Genomic DNA, 19,338 nt, shown 5'->3' with positions numbered 1-19,338 from the left:
TGGAATTTATATGTACCCGAGGCTAGCCTAGATGATCTCGCTGTGTGCCCCCCCACCCCCGGCCCCTGGAGAAGATTACAGGTGCGAGCCACAACCACCTCCCCTTCCTGTCTCCACCTCTAGAATGCTGGTATTCCAGGCATGCAACACTCCCCCCAGCCTACTTTTGTTTTCTTTTGGGGACAAGGGTGAGTGAGTAACACTTCAGAAGGAAGTGGTGAAATCCGGCTGGCATGGGGGAAGCATCACATGGGATATATTGGCTCATGCCGTTGATTCAAAATGGGAAACTGGCTTCACTCTCAGAGAAGACTCCTCTGAGAACATCAGATTTTACACTTTGAATTTTTCTTTTCTTTTTTTCTTTATTTTTTCTTTTTCTTTTCTTTTTTTTTTTTTTTTGAGACATAGTCTCACTGTATAGTCCAGGCTCTGTGTGGGCGTGTATGTGTGCGTATGTGTGCACGTGCTCTCTCATACACACACGCACTCAGAGGCCAGAGGAGGTCAGCTGTCTTTCTCTGGGTCTCACTTTATTCCCTTAAGACATGGTCTCTCACTGAACCATGAGCCCAACATATTTTTCAGGCTGGATTTTCTGGCCAGCAAGCCCCAGCATTCCTCCCATCTCTGCCCACTCCAGCGCTGGGGTTACTGATCTGAACTCAGGTCCTCTTTCCCCTCTGCGTCACTGTGCCACTAGCATCACACTTGATGCCCCTGCCTCTACCTCCTGAGTGCTGGGATTACAGATACGCATCACTATGACTGCCTTCAAATCAGAATTTTCAAAACACCACAGAGATGTGATATGTTCCAGATTTTAATACACGAGAGGAGGCTCAGCTCGCTGACTGGCTGAGCCGGCTTCTCTGTAGTCGCTAGTAGGAAACTGTCCCCACCTCTAGGCACATGTCTGACTAACCTGTGACCACATCAAGGAAACGGGGTGTTCCGTGCTGCTCTGATCTTAGCAGACGTCCTCCTGAGCATGTTCACTGTGACTTAGCATGCGGCTGGGATTCTCTGGGAGAGGCTCTCCCCAGCCCCCCACAACAGTCCGAGCCTCACTGTGTCATCTACAAAATGGGGATTATAATAGTCACTGTCTCATAGCGCAAGACCTAATTGTTTCAGGGTTTGTTTGTTTTCTTTTTACTATTTTTAAAAATGTATTTATTTTTTATTTTGGGGGGACAGAGTTTCTTTTTTTCTTCTTTTGTTTTTTGAGACAGGGTTTCTCTGTAGCTTTGGAGCCTGTCCGGGAACTTACTCTGTAGAACACGATGACCTCGAACTCACAGAGATCCGCCTGCCTCTGGCCACCGAGTACTGAGATTAAAGGCGTGTGCCACCCCCACCTGTCTAATGCTGGCTGTGTGGATGTTGGCAGTCTTCCTGGTCGCTCTCCACTTTATTTTGGAGACAGGGTCTCCTCTCACTGACCCTGAAGCTCACTGTTTGCCGGACTGGCTGGCTGCTCCGTCTTCACCCACCACAGCTGCACACATGCATCCAGGCCCAGCTTTTGCACGTGTGCTGGGAATCTAAACTCAGGTCCACAAGACTGAGCGGCAAGCCCTTCCCCCCACTGAACCATCTCTCCAGTCCCAAACATTTAAGTTTTAAAAAGTTAAAAAATATGCCACTGCTGGTATTTTGTGCTGAAGGTCCACGAAGGGAAGAATTACTCTGCTAAGCATTTCTGAACTTGCCCTAAAGCAGTTCAGACAGGCCAGGCCTCGGGAGCTTGGGGTGAATCTGTCCTCTGGGGGAGGGAGTCAGGTAGGCAGACCTGATTTCTGTCCTAGGTCTGCTACCACCCTTACTGACTGCTCCAGGCCACATACCTGCTAAGTGGCTCAGCTGGACTGACTGCAGTGTGGCTTGGTGGAGACAGCCTGGGCTGGCCTGACAGGTTTCTCCTCTCTGGCCTCTTGCCCAGAGACCAGTGCCTTTGGGTAAGAGGGGAGCAGAGAGGCGAGGGCCAGGTCAGAACAGGGCTTAAGAGAGGGAGGTGGCCATCTGGTGTCTGTTCCTCCCGCCGTCCTCCAGCCTTTTCAAGACTATTGTTCTTCCACCTCTAGCCAGCTGTGGCTCTCCAGTGCCCTCAACACATAGTCTAGTTCCTCACCTGATAGGGAGCGTCCACGTGGCTCGGTCCCTTGCTACTTCCCATGCTTCTCTCTCTGTTCTGCCTCACTGAGCATCTCATGTGAACTCACAGAACAGAAAGAATAATGCATTGGTTCACAGCAACCAAGCAGGCTGCCAACCAATCCTATTCCACCCACAAAAATAAGTTTGTTGTTTTTCATTTCAATGTAAAGCTTGCATATGTTTACCCAGCCAGTTCACGTCTGTGAACCTGTCCTGAATACTCACTTAGAAGTGTCTACAGATACTTATTATCACAAGGAGAGTTGGAAAGTAATAACTGGCCGGGTGTGTGGCACACTCCTTTAATGCGGGATCCAGGAGACAGAGGTAGGAGGAGCCGGAGTTTAAGACCAGCCTGGACTATGCAGGGAGTTTGAGGCCACCTTGAGCTATGGAGAGACCAGGAGATCCTATTTCAAATAACCAACAGATAGTTGGGGGATGGGGTGCTTTTAGAGGCAGGTGGGTCTCTGTGAGTTTAAAACCAGCTTGATCTACATAATGAGTTCCTGGACATTCAGGGCTATGGAGAGACTCCACCTTAAAACAAACACTGTTCTAGGATTTGAGGACCCAAGAGAATGTAAATCAGGCCCCTCTCCAAGGCCAGCTGTGGTGGTTGCTACCGGTAATCCCAGCACTTGGGAGACTAAAAGAGGTGATCTCAAGTCTGAAACCAGCTTGGGCTACATATTGACACCCTGGCCCTCATCTTGGAGGTTTAGGTGATGCAGTTTATCATAGAACCCTTGCCTATCAAGTGCAAAGCCCTGGGGGAGACACGTGGGCCAGTAAGATGGCTTGGTGGGTAAAGGGGCTTGCCATATGTGTTGCCTTTTCTGTTGCTGTGACTAAAACTCTGTGACCAAGGCTAGGAGAAAAGCTTTATTGGGGTTTATGGCTTCAATGGATAAGAGTCTCTCATGGAGAGAAGGCATAGAACTCATGCTGGCTGGAGCAGGTTGCTGAGATATTACATCTCCAAGGAAAAAGAAACTGGAAATGGGATGAGGGGCTTTACATTCCCAAGGCCAGTGTTGTCCTTCCTTCAGCTGCATAGCCCTCCTCTGAACAGACCCACCAACTGAGGACAAGTATTCAAATGTCCGAGCCCATAGGGGACATTTCTTTCTTTTCTTTTTTTATGTTTTTCAAGACAGGGTTTCTCTGTAACAGCCTTGGAACTCACTTTGTAGATCAGGCTGGTTTTGAATTCACAGAGATCTGCCTGCCTATACCTCCTGAGTGCTGGTATTAAAGGTCACCATCACCCAGTGTGATTTCTTTCTTCCTTCCTTCCTTTCTTCCTTTCTTTCTTTCTTTCTTTCTTTCTTTCTTTCTTTCTTTCTTTCTTTCTTTTTCAAGACAGGGTTTCTCTGTGTAGCTTTGGAGACTGTCCTGGAACTCACTTTGTAGACCAGGTTGGCCTTGAACTCACAGAGATCCTCCTGCCTCTGCCTCCTGAGTGCTGGGATTAAAGGCACCTGCCGCCAGTGCCTGGCTCAGGTTGTTAGACTTTCATAATGTGATGGTTTGAATAAGAAATCTTGCTGGGCTCAGTAGTGGTGGCGCACACTCTGTCTCAAACTACCCCCCAAGAAAAAGAAAGAAAAGAAAGTCTAACAACCTGCGTTTGATCAGGTAAAAGGAGAAAACCCAGAAGACACACCCCCAGTGACCGACTTCCTGTAGCTGCACCCCAATGCCTAACAGCCCATTCATCCATCAGTTATCAACTGATTGATCCATTGATGAAGTTAGTGCTTTTGTGACCCCATTACTCCTCAATAGTGCCACCAGCTGGGGACCAAAGACCACTCTCTTCCTGTGCTCCTGTGAGGGCCAGCCAGGGTAATCTAAGTCTGGGCAGAAAGAAAGTTCTTTACTTCCTCCAACGATTATCACGGGGGACTCTGGCCATTGATAATTTAAATGGAGTCTGGAGTCTCAATAGTTTACTCTGAGACAATGCCTGGCAGGCCGAGGTTACCTGATGTCCACCCAAGAGCAGACCATTCAAAGGAAATTGCTGGCATTCCAAGCACTGTAAAATAGAAACACCTGCCAGCACTTCACCAGGACACCCCTAGATAAATGTCAGCCAATCAGGGGTCCTGGACCTCAGAGATTCCTCACCCCCACCTTTACTACTATAAAACCCCAATTCTAATTGAGCTTGGGGCTCTCAGGTTATTCCAATGCGGAGAGACCGAGTTTGCAAACTTGATTAAAATAAAGGCTCTTTGCTTTTACATATGGGACTCGGTCTCCTTTGTTGGCTTTTGTGGGGACCCACAGATTTGGGCGTAACACTCCCTCATCCTTAAGCAGCCCTGGAGAAACAAATCTTTCTCCCTCTTTCTGAGACAGGATTTGATTATGCCAATTCTCCAGGACTAAACCCAAGTCTAAAATCCAGTCTAAAACCTAAACCACGGAACTAGGGAGATCTGTTTGGTGTAATTGCACAAGCAGGAGGACCAGAGTTCAAACCCCTAGAGTCCTGTGTTTGTAAAAACAAAAAACCAGTGTTTTTTGGTAGTGTGGTGGGCTGTGCCTTCAACCCATGTTGTGAATGGGGTGGACACAGGAGGGTGAAACAGGAGAATTGACGGGACTTGCGGGCTGGGAGTCTAGCTCCAGAAGTAGTGAGAAGACCTTGCCTCAAGGGAAGAAGTTAGGAGAGCAAGGACCGCTGGCATCCTCCTAGGATGGAGGGGGAGTGGGGGGCATGGTTAAAATATACGTGTATTAGATTCTCAAAGAATTAATAAAAGTATATTTTAAAAGTAAGAGATAGGTCATAATAAATATTAGAGCAGAAAAAGTAATCACAACCCCCCCCTTTGTAGATAAGGCAAATCAGACCACGTGACTACACTGACCCCCATCTACAGGATCAACTCTGTTTAATAATCATGTACTGTTTTGTTAATTTGTCTCCCTTTTTCTCTGGGACAGGATCTGGATATGCAGCTCGGGCTGACCCCTGCCTCAGATTCCCAAGTCCTGGGATTACAGGCGAGTTCCGCCACTCTCCACTCAACCTGATGTAGCTCGAAGGCCGGACTCTCAGAGAACAGTGATTGAGCCCGCGTGAATTGAGACTACGGGTTTTACCTGTCTGACCTTCAGATATTAACTCCATAGGACACCCATCCTCTGCCCAGGCTGATGTGCAGAGCGTGATGGCTAGAAAGGGCTGAGTCAACCGTCGCTGATGCTCAGTACTTCTTTCCAACCCTTTCGCTTACAGTTGTGGTACTGAGCCATGCTCTTCCAAAGTGCTGCTCTTTTTAGGAAACTCATCCCACCCATCCCCATAGCAGCTCTTTTGCTAGCAGCTCTTCTGCGGTAGGCCTCATTAAAGGAGGCGTCTAACAGGAAAAAGCCGCGGGCTCCCCGCCTCCGGCCCCCTAATCAATCAACAGCGAGAGCAGCCTCGGGGCCAATCAAGAGCGGCAGCGGCAGATCAAGGTCTGCCTCTTCGAGAGCTCCCTCGTGTCTCATTGGTTGTGTATCAGGACCAGCCAACGAGCAGGCTGAGCCCCGAACTGGTTTGTACAACGTGCCTCCCTGGCCAAGATCCAGGTAGTAGTAGACCCTGGGCGCCGCGGTGCACTCAGATGCTGCTGCTCAGCAGATGTCGACTCAGGGAGAATTAGAAGCGCTTTATTTAATAGAATAGAACAGAGTAGAATAGAATAGAAGTGTTTATTCAAACAGGCCACTCTTGATGGCATCTTCCTTGCCAGGACACAGCTCATCCTCCAGTCCACGGTGGTTTAGGAAAAGAGGCAAGGAAGGGGGCTCCCCAACGTCCACAGCCAGGGTTGGCTTTTGAGGCTTTTCCGATTCACCCTCGCCCTACTTCCCCTCACTTTGTTAATGACAAGGCAAAGCAGCTTCCTACAAGGGCCTAATGTGCATTCTAAACAGCCTTGTTTTCCTGGAGCGCTGGCTCCTGTAAGAGAGTATACTGCGCTTTCGGAGGATTCAGTTGGGTTCCAGCACCCACATCATGCCGTTCGTAACTGTCTACAACTCCGCTCCAGCGAATCTGACATCTTCTGTCTTCTGAGGGCACCTGCACACACACATGGGTCACACACACACACATACATACATACATACACACACACACACACACACACGCGTGCGCACAAGATTAACAGTAGGTGGGGGCAGGAACAGAGTCTTACTATGTAGGCTTGGATGGCCTGGCACTTGCTATGTAGATCAAGCTGGCATCAAGTTCATAGAGATCTGCTTCCAGAGTGAAAAATAAATCTTTTTTTAAAAAAAAATCCTTTCCGCTATATTCAGATAAAATTTTATGGTACAATTGGAGCACCGGACTGAAACCTCAAGGTCCAAATCAGGAGCAGAAGGAGAGCGAGCACGAGCAAGGAACTCAGGACCGCGAGGGGTACACCCACACACTGAGACAATGGGGAAGTTCTATCGGGAACTCACCAAGGCCAGCTGGCCTGGGTCTGAAAAAGCCTGGGTTAAAACAGGTCTCACTGAACATAGCGGACAATGAGGGCTACTGAGACCTCAAGAACAATGGCAATGGGTTTTTGAGCCTACTGCACGTATTGGCTTTGTGGGAGCCTAGGCAGTTTGGATGCTCACCTTATGAGACTTGGATGGAGGAGGGTGGTCCTTGGACTTCCCACAGGGCAGAGAACCCTGATTGTTCTTTGGGCTGACAAGTGAGGGGGACTTGATTGGGGGAGGGGGAGGGAAAGGGGAGGCGGCGGTGGGGAAGAGACAGAAATCTTTAATAAATTAAAAAAAGAAAAAAACAGAAAAAATAAAGGAAATAATTTTAAAAAATTTTATGGTACAAACTAGGTGTATGCAGGAATGAACCCCTCTCACAGTGTCTCCCCAAAATGGGTATGTGTAACCTCCCTAAAAAATTCCTCATCCTTTCTTTGATGGAGAATACCCCCTTAGAAATTATTCCTACGCTCTCCTCATATCTCACAGAAGATAAGTCTGTCTCCCTTCTTTCATGTCTGGCTATGTTTATTTGGACCTTGCACTGACGAAGACGCTGCATTCCGTTACATCTTCCCTGTACATTGTAAACTCCACATTGTGGGGGTTGAGAGAAAGCCCGAGTCTTCAGACTGGAGGTGCTCAAACGGCAGGGCAGAACATATGCAGGAAAGATGGTGGTTTCCTTGAGTTCGTGTTGAAGGACCCAGTAAGGCCATTAACAGTGACAGAAAAATGTCAGTAGAGAGGGCAAAACCGGGGCAAAATCGGAAGCCAGTCAACACTGTGGACTGGTTAAGAACACATGACATCTCCACTTCACGCCTTGACACTTACACCCCCTCCCCCAGGCCAATCAGATTCAAGGTCCAAGTTCCACAGCCAATCAGCTGCAGCGAGAAGCCTCTGGGGTGCTTCACTGGCTGGTCAGCACCAGAGCTGCAGCCAATCAGCGTCCGCCTCAGCACCAAGCGCACGGAGGCTGTGCACGCGCTGGTGGCCTCGAGCCCCCTGCCTTGCGTTGAGCCTGGCTTTCTAACGGTCAGTTTGGCCTATGCTGCCCTCAAAGTGGGTGAGGTTGATGTGGGAAGAGACCGAACTGGTAAGTGCTATGGCTTTTCTTCCTTTTTCTTCTTTGATAGTGGGCCTAGTCCAGAGAATGTTAGGGCGAGGGTAGGGTGTCCTTAAGGGATATTGTTGAGGATCAGAGTGGTTTTAGGTCGCATGCGTCTCTTCATCACTTTTGGGCCCAGGCCGAGCAGGTGAGGCAGCATGTTCTCTGACTTTTGTCCATGGTCCCTGAGGCCAGCCTAGGCTGAATTGGGTAAACAGGGCGCCACCAGCTCCGCCTGGCTTTGATAACTGGAGGGAGAGGCTTGTGGTTCGCTGGTGTGTATGTGAAGGGAAGCTTTGGGGTCTTTGGACCCAGCTCGGATTGGAGTCAGTGTTAGTGAGGTTAAAAGCCTACTGGGAAACTGTCAGTAGCCATTTTCCCAGGCTACCTATGTTTTCCCGCCAACAGGTTGGCGTGCTCAAGAGTTTTCAGTGTTGTGTGTTAGGTTGGGCATGTGACCAGGATGTTTGGCCAGTGGTTCTCTGGGGGCTTTGGGGAGGGAGCCTCTAAACCCCACTCAAGCCTGTGGCCCAATAGGAATGAATGCGTCCCTGATGGGATCTGTGGCGTGAGCTATTAGCACGGAGCAGGTATAGCAGTTGTGCTGGCCCGTCGGCGAGAGCTGCGTGAGCTCCTCTGAGCTGTAGGAAATCATCTTGACTGGTGACCTTTTACTTTGGTTTTTTTGAGACAGGGACTTGCTATACGTTCTTAGTCTGGCCCCAATCTTACGATCTTCCTGCCTCAGTTTCCGGAGTGATAGAATTCTAAGTGTGCGCTCCTGGCTCACGGATGGTTTTACTTTACACTTGCGGGGGGGGGGGGGGGGGGGACAGTGTGCTGACCCCTGGTTTCACTTGGCTGTGGAGCGGTGTTAAAGTTCTCAGAGCACTTCTGGGTACACCAGGATGCAGATATGGAAGGCAGTCCCATGACTGGGCTTCCACGGTCTGTTTGCTCTTGGGAATCATAAGGAAATGTGCGCACATGTATGTATTCCGTGAAAGATGATGGAAATATTAGCCTGCACAGGCATGGGTTTCAGAGCGCTCTATGGGATATGTTATTTATTTATTTATTTATTTATTTATTTACATGTATGGTATGAGTATCTAAAATGTTCAATGTAAAGGGCTGCTCCTGTGTCTGGAAGGTGAGCTCCTGAGAGGCTAAGAATCACTGGAATAAAGCAGACTCCTGTACTTTGTATGGATTCTGGGAAAGACCACAAAATACCCATTTTTCCCATGCTTGTTGTTGGCCTCATTTTAATAATTTATTATTATTATTAATATTTTTTGNGGTCCTTGGACTTCCCACAGGGCAGAGAACCCTGATTGTTCTTTGGGCTGACAAGTGAGGGGGACTTGATTGGGGGAGGGGGAGGGAAAGGGGAGGCGGCGGTGGGGAAGAGACAGAAATCTTTAATAAATTAAAAAAAGAAAAAAACAGAAAAAATAAAGGAAATAATTTTAAAAAATTTTATGGTACAAACTAGGTGTATGCAGGAATGAACCCCTCTCACAGTGTCTCCCCAAAATGGGTATGTGTAACCTCCCTAAAAAATTCCTCATCCTTTCTTTGATGGAGAATACCCCCTTAGAAATTATTCCTACGCTCTCCTCATATCTCACAGAAGATAAGTCTGTCTCCCTTCTTTCATGTCTGGCTATGTTTATTTGGACCTTGCACTGACGAAGACGCTGCATTCCGTTACATCTTCCCTGTACATTGTAAACTCCACATTGTGGGGGTTGAGAGAAAGCCCGAGTCTTCAGACTGGAGGTGCTCAAACGGCAGGGCAGAACATATGCAGGAAAGATGGTGGTTTCCTTGAGTTCGTGTTGAAGGACCCAGTAAGGCCATTAACAGTGACAGAAAAATGTCAGTAGAGAGGGCAAAACCGGGGCAAAATCGGAAGCCAGTCAACACTGTGGACTGGTTAAGAACACATGACATCTCCACTTCACGCCTTGACACTTACACCCCCTCCCCCAGGCCAATCAGATTCAAGGTCCAAGTTCCACAGCCAATCAGCTGCAGCGAGAAGCCTCTGGGGTGCTTCACTGGCTGGTCAGCACCAGAGCTGCAGCCAATCAGCGTCCGCCTCAGCACCAAGCGCACGGAGGCTGTGCACGCGCTGGTGGCCTCGAGCCCCCTGCCTTGCGTTGAGCCTGGCTTTCTAACGGTCAGTTTGGCCTATGCTGCCCTCAAAGTGGGTGAGGTTGATGTGGGAAGAGACCGAACTGGTAAGTGCTATGGCTTTTCTTCCTTTTTCTTCTTTGATAGTGGGCCTAGTCCAGAGAATGTTAGGGCGAGGGTAGGGTGTCCTTAAGGGATATTGTTGAGGATCAGAGTGGTTTTAGGTCGCATGCGTCTCTTCATCACTTTTGGGCCCAGGCCGAGCAGGTGAGGCAGCATGTTCTCTGACTTTTGTCCATGGTCCCTGAGGCCAGCCTAGGCTGAATTGGGTAAACAGGGCGCCACCAGCTCCGCCTGGCTTTGATAACTGGAGGGAGAGGCTTGTGGTTCGCTGGTGTGCACGTGAAGGGAAGCTTTGGGGTCGCTCGGATTGGAGTTTTGGGATTAAAGGCCTGTGCCACACCACCCAGCACTGTCTATGTACATACAGTATATGTCGGTTTCATATGCTAACCTGCATATCCTCCATCAACAGAGGCCCTGAAGTATGCATCTGTTCACAGTGCACTCTCATGAGTGGACAGTTGTGGTCCTTGTGGGTTTAGCATCATTTTGGTCCAGTAAACTCTGGGCTCTTAGCATCATTTTGGTCTAGTAAACTCTGGGCTCTGGATTCCCAGATTATAGTCTAGGGTTATATGGGTGATTTTATGTGTGGGGTTCTCTCAGTATCCAAGTGAGCACTTCCTTGATCCCCTTGGACTCTTCAGCCTACAGGGGACAACGCCCAAGAAGGCCAGAGTGAGGCCCTCTGCTTGGGTTTAGGTGAATATGGATATTTGGTCCTCGTCTTGAAGCAGTCCCCATGAGGAGGCTGAGGTCGTGGGGCGAGTTTAGCTTTACAGTGAGACTGAAAAGGGGATTGTGAAGACTCAAGGTGCCCATCTTTTCTGATGGCTGGTCCCACTCCTTTGTCACCTGATCCACAAAGGTGCGCTACCACAGGGGCTCCCCTGCTCGTTGACTATATTCTGTTCTCGTGTTCTGCCCAGTGCAAGTATTCTTTTTCTTCAGTTTAGCCTCATGTGATGGTTTAAGGGAAGAAGGGGACAAATTCTCCAGGTGTCTGTCTGCTCTGGTACGTGTGAGGTGTGCTTGACTCGGGTGAGCAGCTCAGACGTTTTCAGATTTGGATAATTGGTCTTAGTATGTGCAAACACTGTGGAGCATTTGGAAACCTTGATCTGGGGGAAAATGTGCTCCTGGGAAGATTTCTGCTCTAACAGAATTTTTCTAAACCGAATTCTGTTCAGCTTGGCTTGAGGCATGGACTCTGTTTCAATCACACGAGACAAAGGGAGGTGTGGTACCTGTAATCACAACTCTTGGGAGGCCGAGGTGGGGGAATTGACAGACCAGCCTGGTCTACACAGTGAGAGTCTGTCTCCAAACAAAGGGGGGTGAGGGAGGACAAAAAGAACATTTTCCACAAAACAACCACTCCTGGCATATTGTGATAGTCTAAATTTAATTGTAATATTTAATCAGAATCAATATTTGTATGGCTTTGATGTCACTTTACATTGAGCTGGGCTTGCATTACAATACAGTGGTTTACAGAAGCTTTGGTTTGGGATCCAGGCTGAGTGCACTGAGCACCTCTCGCTTATTCCCTTTACTGTCACTGGCCAGTTCTACTACTAGGAATGAAAATGTCAGCCCTCAAGTTTGATTCAGTAATATGGTATTAAAGAGAACAGAGAAAGCCGGGTACAATGACTCATTTTTTTTTTTAACACGGAAAAGACATTCATCACCACGCTATAAATTATGAGGCAATGGTGGGGTGGGGCATGCCCAGCAGTCACGTTTTGGGCATCTGCCCTTTCTCTCTGTCTTCTTGGGCTTGTATTTGGAGTTCCTCATCTAGGCGTTCCTTTGCACGGACAAACTTTGACTGCAGGTAGGAGCCACCCACAGATTTGTTGTTCACTTTAAATGGGTGTTCATAATTCTTCTGGCCCAGCTCAGGGTTCAGCCTGGAGATGTTGAGAATCTGCTGGGCCTCTTGGAGGCTGAGGCCAGAGAGGTTGGATGTGACTGCAGACTGGTGCCCAGCACAACCCCGAGCATCAGCAGCTGCCTGGTTTGCTGCAAACTCCTGCCTCAGGGCCCTGGCAAGGCTCTGGCCATCGCCTGCACACCCATCACAATGATCTTGGCCAGGTACTTGGCCTTGGCGGCCGCTTCACCTCAGGGGCACAGTTGTCGCTTCCTAACCCAGTGGGACCAGCTCATTTTTAGAACCCAGCACTTGGGAGGCTAAGGCAGGAAGATTTCCATGAGGTCAACCTGGGTTATAGAATGAGTTCCAGGTCAGCCTGGGCAATAGACCTTATCTCAAACAACAAAATCAAATTAACAAAACAGTGAGACAATTATGCCTCCCTTCCCCACGTATTTCTCTTCCGATCATATGTTCAAATCTATCCGCGTTAGCCTCTGCCTGTCACAGGCTGTGTCCTCCTGACCTGAGGTTTCTTGACTCTGTCTATTCCAGGGTGAAGGTAACAGATGATGCTCTCTGCATGAGCCTGGGAAGCAGAAAATGGGGACTTTTTTGTTGTTTTCATTCAGTGTCTCGTTGCTCAGGCTGACTTCAAACTCCTGATCCTCCTACCCCAGCCTCCTGAGTACTAGGATTACCAGCAAGAGCCACTTTTCTCAGAGACGGGAGACATTCCAAGAACAATAAGTCAGGTGATAAATCGGAAGCCAGATGCAGCAGGTAATATGGGAAAGGATCAAACTTGAAATTGTCCCTCAGAGCTTGGTGGTGGCGGCACACACCTTTAATTCCAGCACTCAGGAGGCAGAGGCAGGTGGATCTCTGTGAGTTCGAGGCCAGCCTGGTCTACAGAGTGTTTCAGGACAGCCAGGGCTACACAGAGCAACCCTGACTCGAACAAACAAACATTTCCTAGAGAAGTACTTCATTAGGAGAGACAGTCTCCATGTGCAGCATGAGCAGAAGTCTTGAAAAGCCATCTGATCCCGGAGGATTTTTCTGACTTGTATAGGTTTTTATGAAGTAGCAGAAGTTTTATACCATGTGATTTAGTCGAGCGAGATCTGTGTGACTCCTGGCATTACAAGGATCCAGATTGGATAGCCTTATATTGCAATTGCAAGGCGAGGGGCTGCAAGGCCACAGAACAGTAGGGCTTCTTAACTGTGTCCCAGAGAGGTGGAGTGCAGCAGGGCGTGGGGCTAAGGCAGCCAGAGGGTCTGTGATCTAACAGTGTGTCCCTACCCTTGTAAGTCAAAGTGCCCGCTGTAGGATCTGTTTCTGTTGTCATTGTTTAATGCCCATTGACTTGGATTGCCCTTCCATGGCTGTAGAAAGAGGCTAGGGAAGGACCTCAAGTGTTACTAGCATAAGGGCTCGGGTTCAAAGGGCCCTGAGAATACTTCTAAGGGTTCTCTAAGGGGATAGATAGCCTTACCGTGGGTAGACACCAAGTGGGAGGCAAGATGGGGTTTCCTATTCTTAGGGGGCTTTCGTTTACTAAGTGGGGCGTCCCCTTGCTCTTTTCTCCCTTTCGGTGCCCTGAAAGCCCACTGTCACCGCCCGTCAGCTATCTTTGCTTACAGAGATACTTTGAGCAGCCCCCATTTCTTGGTCATCAGTGGGTAATGCATACTAGTGGGGCAGCTGAGTCACTGGCAGGGGAGGGGAGGGGCTTCCTCCTGTGGGTGAAGAGGCTGTTGCCAGACCCCAGTACATTGTCCCTCTACCACTGTGGCTTTGTACCACTTCTTGTTTTTAGAGACTGTGCGCTTTCGTATTGGAGAAGGTTTGTGTGTTTGCACGCCTATCAGAGGGATTGACATTCTGGGTGTCTTTTACATAGGAATATCTAATGTGTTCCCAAGTGTGTGAGGTTAGGAATTAGAAAGCTCAGAAATGGAAAATATTTAACATTCGGGGAGCAGATGAACACAAGGTTGCCATTTGCATTTTCCCTTTCGCTCTGACTCATCTTCCCCTATCTCCACCCTACTGCCCCTTCACCAGCCTCACCCACCGACACACCCTGGCTGATCTAGAAGGGGCTGACACCTGCCTGCATCCAAGCTAGAATGGGAGGGAGAGCATCCTAGACCTGGAGGGAGAGAGTGGTAGAAGGCTGCTCTGAATACCCTGGACTGGGGCAAAGGGAGAAAAGCAAACCTTACCGTATTGGGTCTAGGAGGGGGCTGGAATCTAGGGAGAAACGTATGGGGACTCACACTGATTCTTGTCACTAAAGCAGTCTGTCAACGTCTGGCTGGTTTCTCTCCCAGTTAGTTATCACATCTGTATGACATACCAGACACAGATATCCGGAAAGAAGTGAATAAGAAGATCAGCTTAAGGTTCAGATTGATAGGATGGGGGAAAAAAGAAAAGCAAGAAAAAGATAAAGTCTCCAAGGCTTTATCCCTTCCTCAAATTTAAGAGTGCCAAAGCTGGGTGTGGTGGCTGTGGTGGCACTGCCTGGCTGAGGCAGGACAGAGATTTCAAGGACATCTTGAACTACACAGGAAGAGGAAGAGAGAGAGGGAGAGAGAGAGAGAGGCTAAAATTGTGAAGAGGTGGAAATCTCCAGGGACCTTGACCCTTCGAGCAGAAAGTGAAAGAAGCCCCTGGTTTTGATTTCAGAGAAATGTCATTTGTCATCAGCCCAGGAAAGATTTCTCTACTCGAAGACCACCACAGGCTTCCTGGGGTTACCCCCTCAGAGTCTGCTGGGAGGATCTGAGTCACACAGACCCGGTCCTTGCTGGGGTCCAGAGGACAAGGGTCAGCCTACAGAATAAGAAGCGCTTCAAATTCCGCTTCTGTCCTTATTCTTCTGAGGTGTCAGAAATGGTCTCCAGCTACTCCATGCAACGGTCACCTCTAAGACACAGAACTAACAGCAGCTGAACGCTGGCCTGCACTCGCAGAGCACTCCCGTATGCATGGCTCTTCATCGCGCCTCCACCTCCGAAGGACACACTGAGATGAGATGCGTGAGGTGACAGAGGCTCAGACAGATGACTTGCCAGAGGTGACTCAACTAGTAAATGGCAGAGATGAGGCTCAGCCTCTAACTATTCCAAAATGCCTGTCACCAGAGGTTCACGTCTTTGACTATAAGGAACCCACAAGTAAGAGTTAGTTTAGGGTGAGGAACTGTCTGGTTGTTACAAGTAGAAGGTAGTCTCTTGTGGGTCTCCAGCAGAGACAGAAGGTATAAGGCCACACCCCTTTGGGGGACTGTGGCAGACTGATACTTGGGATGACTGAGGACGGGGTGGAGCTAGCTGGAGGTGGGGGGCAGGAGCCCCAGAGCAGTAGAGAGCATGCGGTGCCAGGAGGCAGCTACGGAGGTGAGTGACTGTCTCTCCCCAGCCGAGCCTTTCCACCATTTCTGTCTACTCCCTGCCAGCTTGTATCCCTCACCCCAAGGTGTCCATGTATAACCCCTCCCTCCTTCAGGGCTCCTTACTCATGGAGGGCCTGCACACAGGGAGGGCTAGGCCTGCTAGGTGCTAAGACACTTGGGCTATTTCTCAATGTCCACCTCCAACATTCTGGGAGGCCGGTGTGATGGTTTTGTGTGCGCTTAAACTCCTGGCTTGTTGGGCTCTTTCTGATCTTCATTTTTTTTGGCTTATGAAAACCAGAAATCAAGCCATTCCTTAGCCTCATTTTGAGAGGAAAGAACTTCCTTTTCCCCAGTTTCCCTTTCCTCTCTCAGGCCCACAGGCTTTACAAAGCCTTCTCTAAACTTGTGGCTCTCTCAGCTCACTGGATGGGAATCTCTGGTCTTCCTAATCCCTTCTCTGAGGATGTGTTCTAGAAGCTTCAGCCTCGGAGAGGGATGCCCTAGGGTCTGCTCTCCTGAGGTGTAACCTGTCTGCTGCCTTCCCAGGCTTTCTGGGCTTACAGCGGGGGAGGACCCACAAGCTTTTTGAGTTCCTTCATGAACTTACACCTTACTCCATTCATAATTGCCAGGTTTCATGTGAAGTGAGACTGCTCAGAGGGTTTCCCCTGCAAAAGAGCCCAGGGAAGCAAAAGTCTTTAAACCTGAGTTGCTAACTAAATCAGTCCTAACTTCACTACTTGATACTTCTGCTAACTGCCTGGCTCTTGCTCCCTAGGCCCCAGAGTGGCTTCTCCTGCTGCCACATTCCCACAGCTTGCCCTTGACTGAGTTTATATGACTCATACAGGATAGACAGCCCAATCTGAAACCAGAGAGTCACTCACTCTTTCTCCCTTCCCCTCCACAGGCCTGAATATGCGATTTCTCCCTCCCCTTTCGGCCATGGACCCCACATTGTGACTTTTCTTTTAGAGCCTCAGAAACTGGTAGATTAGCCAGGAGCGATGTCCCAGACCTTCACAAGAATAACTAGTCCCTATGGCTCTGATAGGTTGGTGCAGTTAGCCGCGAGGCTTCGGCCAGCACTGTGTGACACCCTGATCACTGTAGGGGGCCTGGAGTTCCCTGCTCACAGTCTGGTGCTGGCAGGAGCAAGCCCAAGGCTGGGTTGCAGGGGCCGGTGGGCTCTGGTTGAAGGCATCAGCCCATCTACCTTTGCTCAGCTTCTGACCTTTGTATATGGAGAGAGTGTAGAGCTACAGCCTGGGGAGCTGGGGAACCTGGAAGAGGCAGCCAGAGCCTTGGGGGTGCAGGCCCTGGAAGAGGCATGCAAGCAAGCTCAAAAGCAGAAGAATGAAGACAAGCTGGATCCAGGACGGAAAAGGCACCATAATTCAGAAGAACTCATGAGGAGTTCTGAGAGAGGACTGGGGGGCCCTGAAGAGAAACAGACACCAGAGAAGGATTTTGGAAGCCATGAGGGAGGACAGGAGACCGTACACAAGCACAAAGCCCCTGGAGAGAGCCTGGAGATGGCAGCGGTAACTAGGAAGAGGAGATCAGAGGAGGCCCTCAGTCCTGCCTCGGTGGGCTCCGGGGGAGCAGAGAGGAAGCAAGGAGAGGCCATCCGAGATTTAGAGAGCCCTGAGGGTTCTGAGGAGTGTCTTCGTGGGTGCTCTGGTCCCCTTTCCTCACCAGGTTCCCTCCTAACCAGCCTCATTCCTAGGCCCTGTTGGGCTGAGGCCCCTTGGTTGGGGGAGGGCCAACCTGCCCTGTGGAGCATCTTCCTGTGGCCGCCCAGATATGGCGTTCCCTTCTCCCTTAGCACCCCCATCACTGCAGCCTGGCAGGTCTGGCCTCAAGACCAGAGGTGAGTGAAGGAGGGCTTAGTGGAAGATCTAGGCTGGGAGGGAGCAGCTCAGGAGAGGCAGCAGTAATGCGTGGGAAGGCGCATCTCTGCATTTCCTGAGTTAAGGAGACAACAAAGTATTCTGGTCCCGAGAGAGGCCGGAGCTGGTTAGGTTCTCAGGCTTTGCCAAGGCTATCATTCTTCTCCATCCAGGATCCCACTGACCTTGAACCACTCCAAAGGTCTTTGGAGTCAGAATCGGCAGCCCTCCTCCAGCCCGACTCCAGGTAAGCCCCTTCCTGTTCCGTCCAGGGCTTCCAGAGAGCCGCTGGGCTCCTGGAGTCCAGCCTTAGCAGCGTCCCTTCTACACTCTACTTGCAGGATCTTTTCCCCAGGGCCCTGAACAACTCAGCCCTTGGGAGATAGAAGAGTCTGGGCAAGGGTACACAGGTAAGCAGGGTACTAGAACTGCTGCCTCTGCCCCTCCCAAGCGCTCAGCTTGCCTGGATGGATGGATTCAGCCTAAGGGGTCCTGGTCATGCCACTTTGACTTCTCTGTCCACACAGGCCCACTGGCAACCTGTGTGGGTCAAGAACGCACACCGCGCTGCCCGTCTCACCAGCACCCTCCTTTACCCCTTCCTGCTCGCTCTCGGCCCTATTCTTGCTCTGTCTGTGGAAAGAGGTTTTCACTCAAGCATCAGATGGAGACGCATTACCGAGTCCACACAGGTATGGACTGTGTGCATTTGTCTTTTTTTTTTTTGCTCCCATTGCTGGTCTGCCAGCTCTTCCCTTGCCCCATTGCTTGACGTTCCCCTAGCTTGGCCAACCTTCGCCCATTTCTTCCTTCTCTGGCTTTCTCCACCTGTAGGAGAGAAGCCCTTCTCCTGTAGCCTCTGTCCTCAGCGCTCCCGGGATTTCTCTGCCATGACCAAGCACCTGAGGACACATGGGGCTGCTCCTTATCGCTGCCCTCTGTGCAGGGTTGGCTGCCCCAGCCTGGCTTCCATGCAGGCGCACATGCGTGGCCACTCGCCCAGCCAGCTGCCGCCTGGATGGACCATACGCTCCACCTTCCTCTACTCTTCCTCGAGGCCGAGTCGGACCTCGATCTCTCCCCGGAGTCCTACCTCCTCCTCTGGCACCTGACCGGGTATTGGTAGCTTCTCTGGCTTGATAAGTGTCCAACCAAAGAATGAAAGGCGAGTCCTGTCTCAGTTGCCACCTGGCTAATTTGTCCCGCAGAAGCGCTGCGGGACAGGAACCACGAACCCTCTTTGGATGCGCGTGCGTTGCAGAAGTCTCGGCCGACTGGAGAGTCCGAGTTAAAGACATATTTTAGTTGGTTGGAGTGAAGACTAACTGGGGACTATCAATTTCATCATTATAATAAAGAGTTTTCTGTGCTCTCCAGTCAGGATGAGTCTGCGCCGGGGTGTGTGGGTGGTGGTGTGTCCAACCCTTGTCCTGTAGCGGCCCCTGCTGGGCATTCACACACTAAACAGAGAGTCAGGCATTTCATTTCCGGGGACTCCGAATAATTCCCGAGGGCAGCACGCAGGGACGAGGACGGTGGCTGTGAGGACTCCAAGGCTATGGTCCCTTCCACAGCAATGCACCGCGCGCGTACTACAGACTTGAGAGGAGCGCAGGCTCAGGTCGTGGTTTTAGGTACCCGTCTGCTCTCCCTGAGAGCAAGGGACGGGGGACCAGCCTCTCAAGCATCTCCCCTCCGCGCCGTGCAATGCGGCTACGGGAATGCGCTTAGAAGTGAACGCCACCGCCCTTCCCTCAGCCCACGCCTAGCGCATTAGCGAACTTCGTCTGGCGGTGTCGGTCAGGTTCCCAGGGTCCGACGCCCGCGGTACCCTGGGAATGGTAGTCCGTGCAGGCCGCTAGTTCCGACTAGAACAATGGGAGGAGTCTGAACCGGGGACCACACCTCCTCGAGACCAGGAACTGGCTCCCCGGCTCTCCGTCGCAGACCCCGTAGTCTCAGTTCTCGCGCCCTAGCTGTTGGCGGAAGAAGCAAGGCCGTCTGGACTACATTTCCCAGATGTCCTTGCGCCTCCCGCTCTCAGGCCGCGACGCGGGGTTCGCTTTCCAGGTGTGGCCTGAGCGTGACGGCCGACCGTCCCGGA

General features: G+C 50.5%; 1 protein-coding gene and 1 pseudogene across 4 annotated transcripts; one reads left to right on the top strand and one right to left on the bottom strand.

Annotated features, from left to right (window-relative positions):
- Positions 1 to 11,496: 11,496 nt before the first annotated feature.
- Positions 11,497 to 14,944, bottom strand: LOC126486692 (mitochondrial import inner membrane translocase subunit TIM16-like; annotated as a pseudogene).
- Zbtb32 (zinc finger and BTB domain containing 32) lies at positions 11,798 to 19,307 on the top strand. 4 transcript variants are annotated; one of them, XM_050119305.1, is made up of 5 exons: positions 11,798 to 11,888; positions 12,486 to 17,215; positions 17,408 to 17,481; positions 17,576 to 17,926; positions 18,069 to 19,307. In XM_050119305.1, the coding sequence occupies exons 2-5, from the start codon at positions 16,350 to 16,352 to the stop codon at positions 18,344 to 18,346; spliced, it is 1,569 nt and encodes a 522-aa protein (XP_049975262.1). In that variant the 5' UTR covers positions 11,798 to 11,888; positions 12,486 to 16,349; the 3' UTR covers positions 18,347 to 19,307. The 4 variants fall into 4 exon arrangements, with proteins under 4 accessions (XP_049975262.1, XP_049975264.1, XP_049975263.1 ...); XM_050119307.1 differs by having other exon boundaries at positions 11,837 to 11,888; positions 16,253 to 17,215; XM_050119306.1 differs by lacking the exon at positions 11,798 to 11,888 and having other exon boundaries at positions 11,971 to 12,713; positions 16,253 to 17,215.
- The last annotated feature ends 31 nt before the right edge of the window (positions 19,308 to 19,338 follow it).

Source organism: Alexandromys fortis, unplaced genomic scaffold (assembly GCF_014885135.2).
Source record: "Alexandromys fortis isolate MF-2015 unplaced genomic scaffold, M_Fortis_MF-2015_v1.1 scaffold_140, whole genome shotgun sequence".
NCBI classification, from domain to species: domain Eukaryota; kingdom Metazoa; phylum Chordata; class Mammalia; order Rodentia; family Cricetidae; genus Alexandromys; species Alexandromys fortis.
This window is presented reverse-complemented; position numbering and strand designations above follow the sequence as displayed.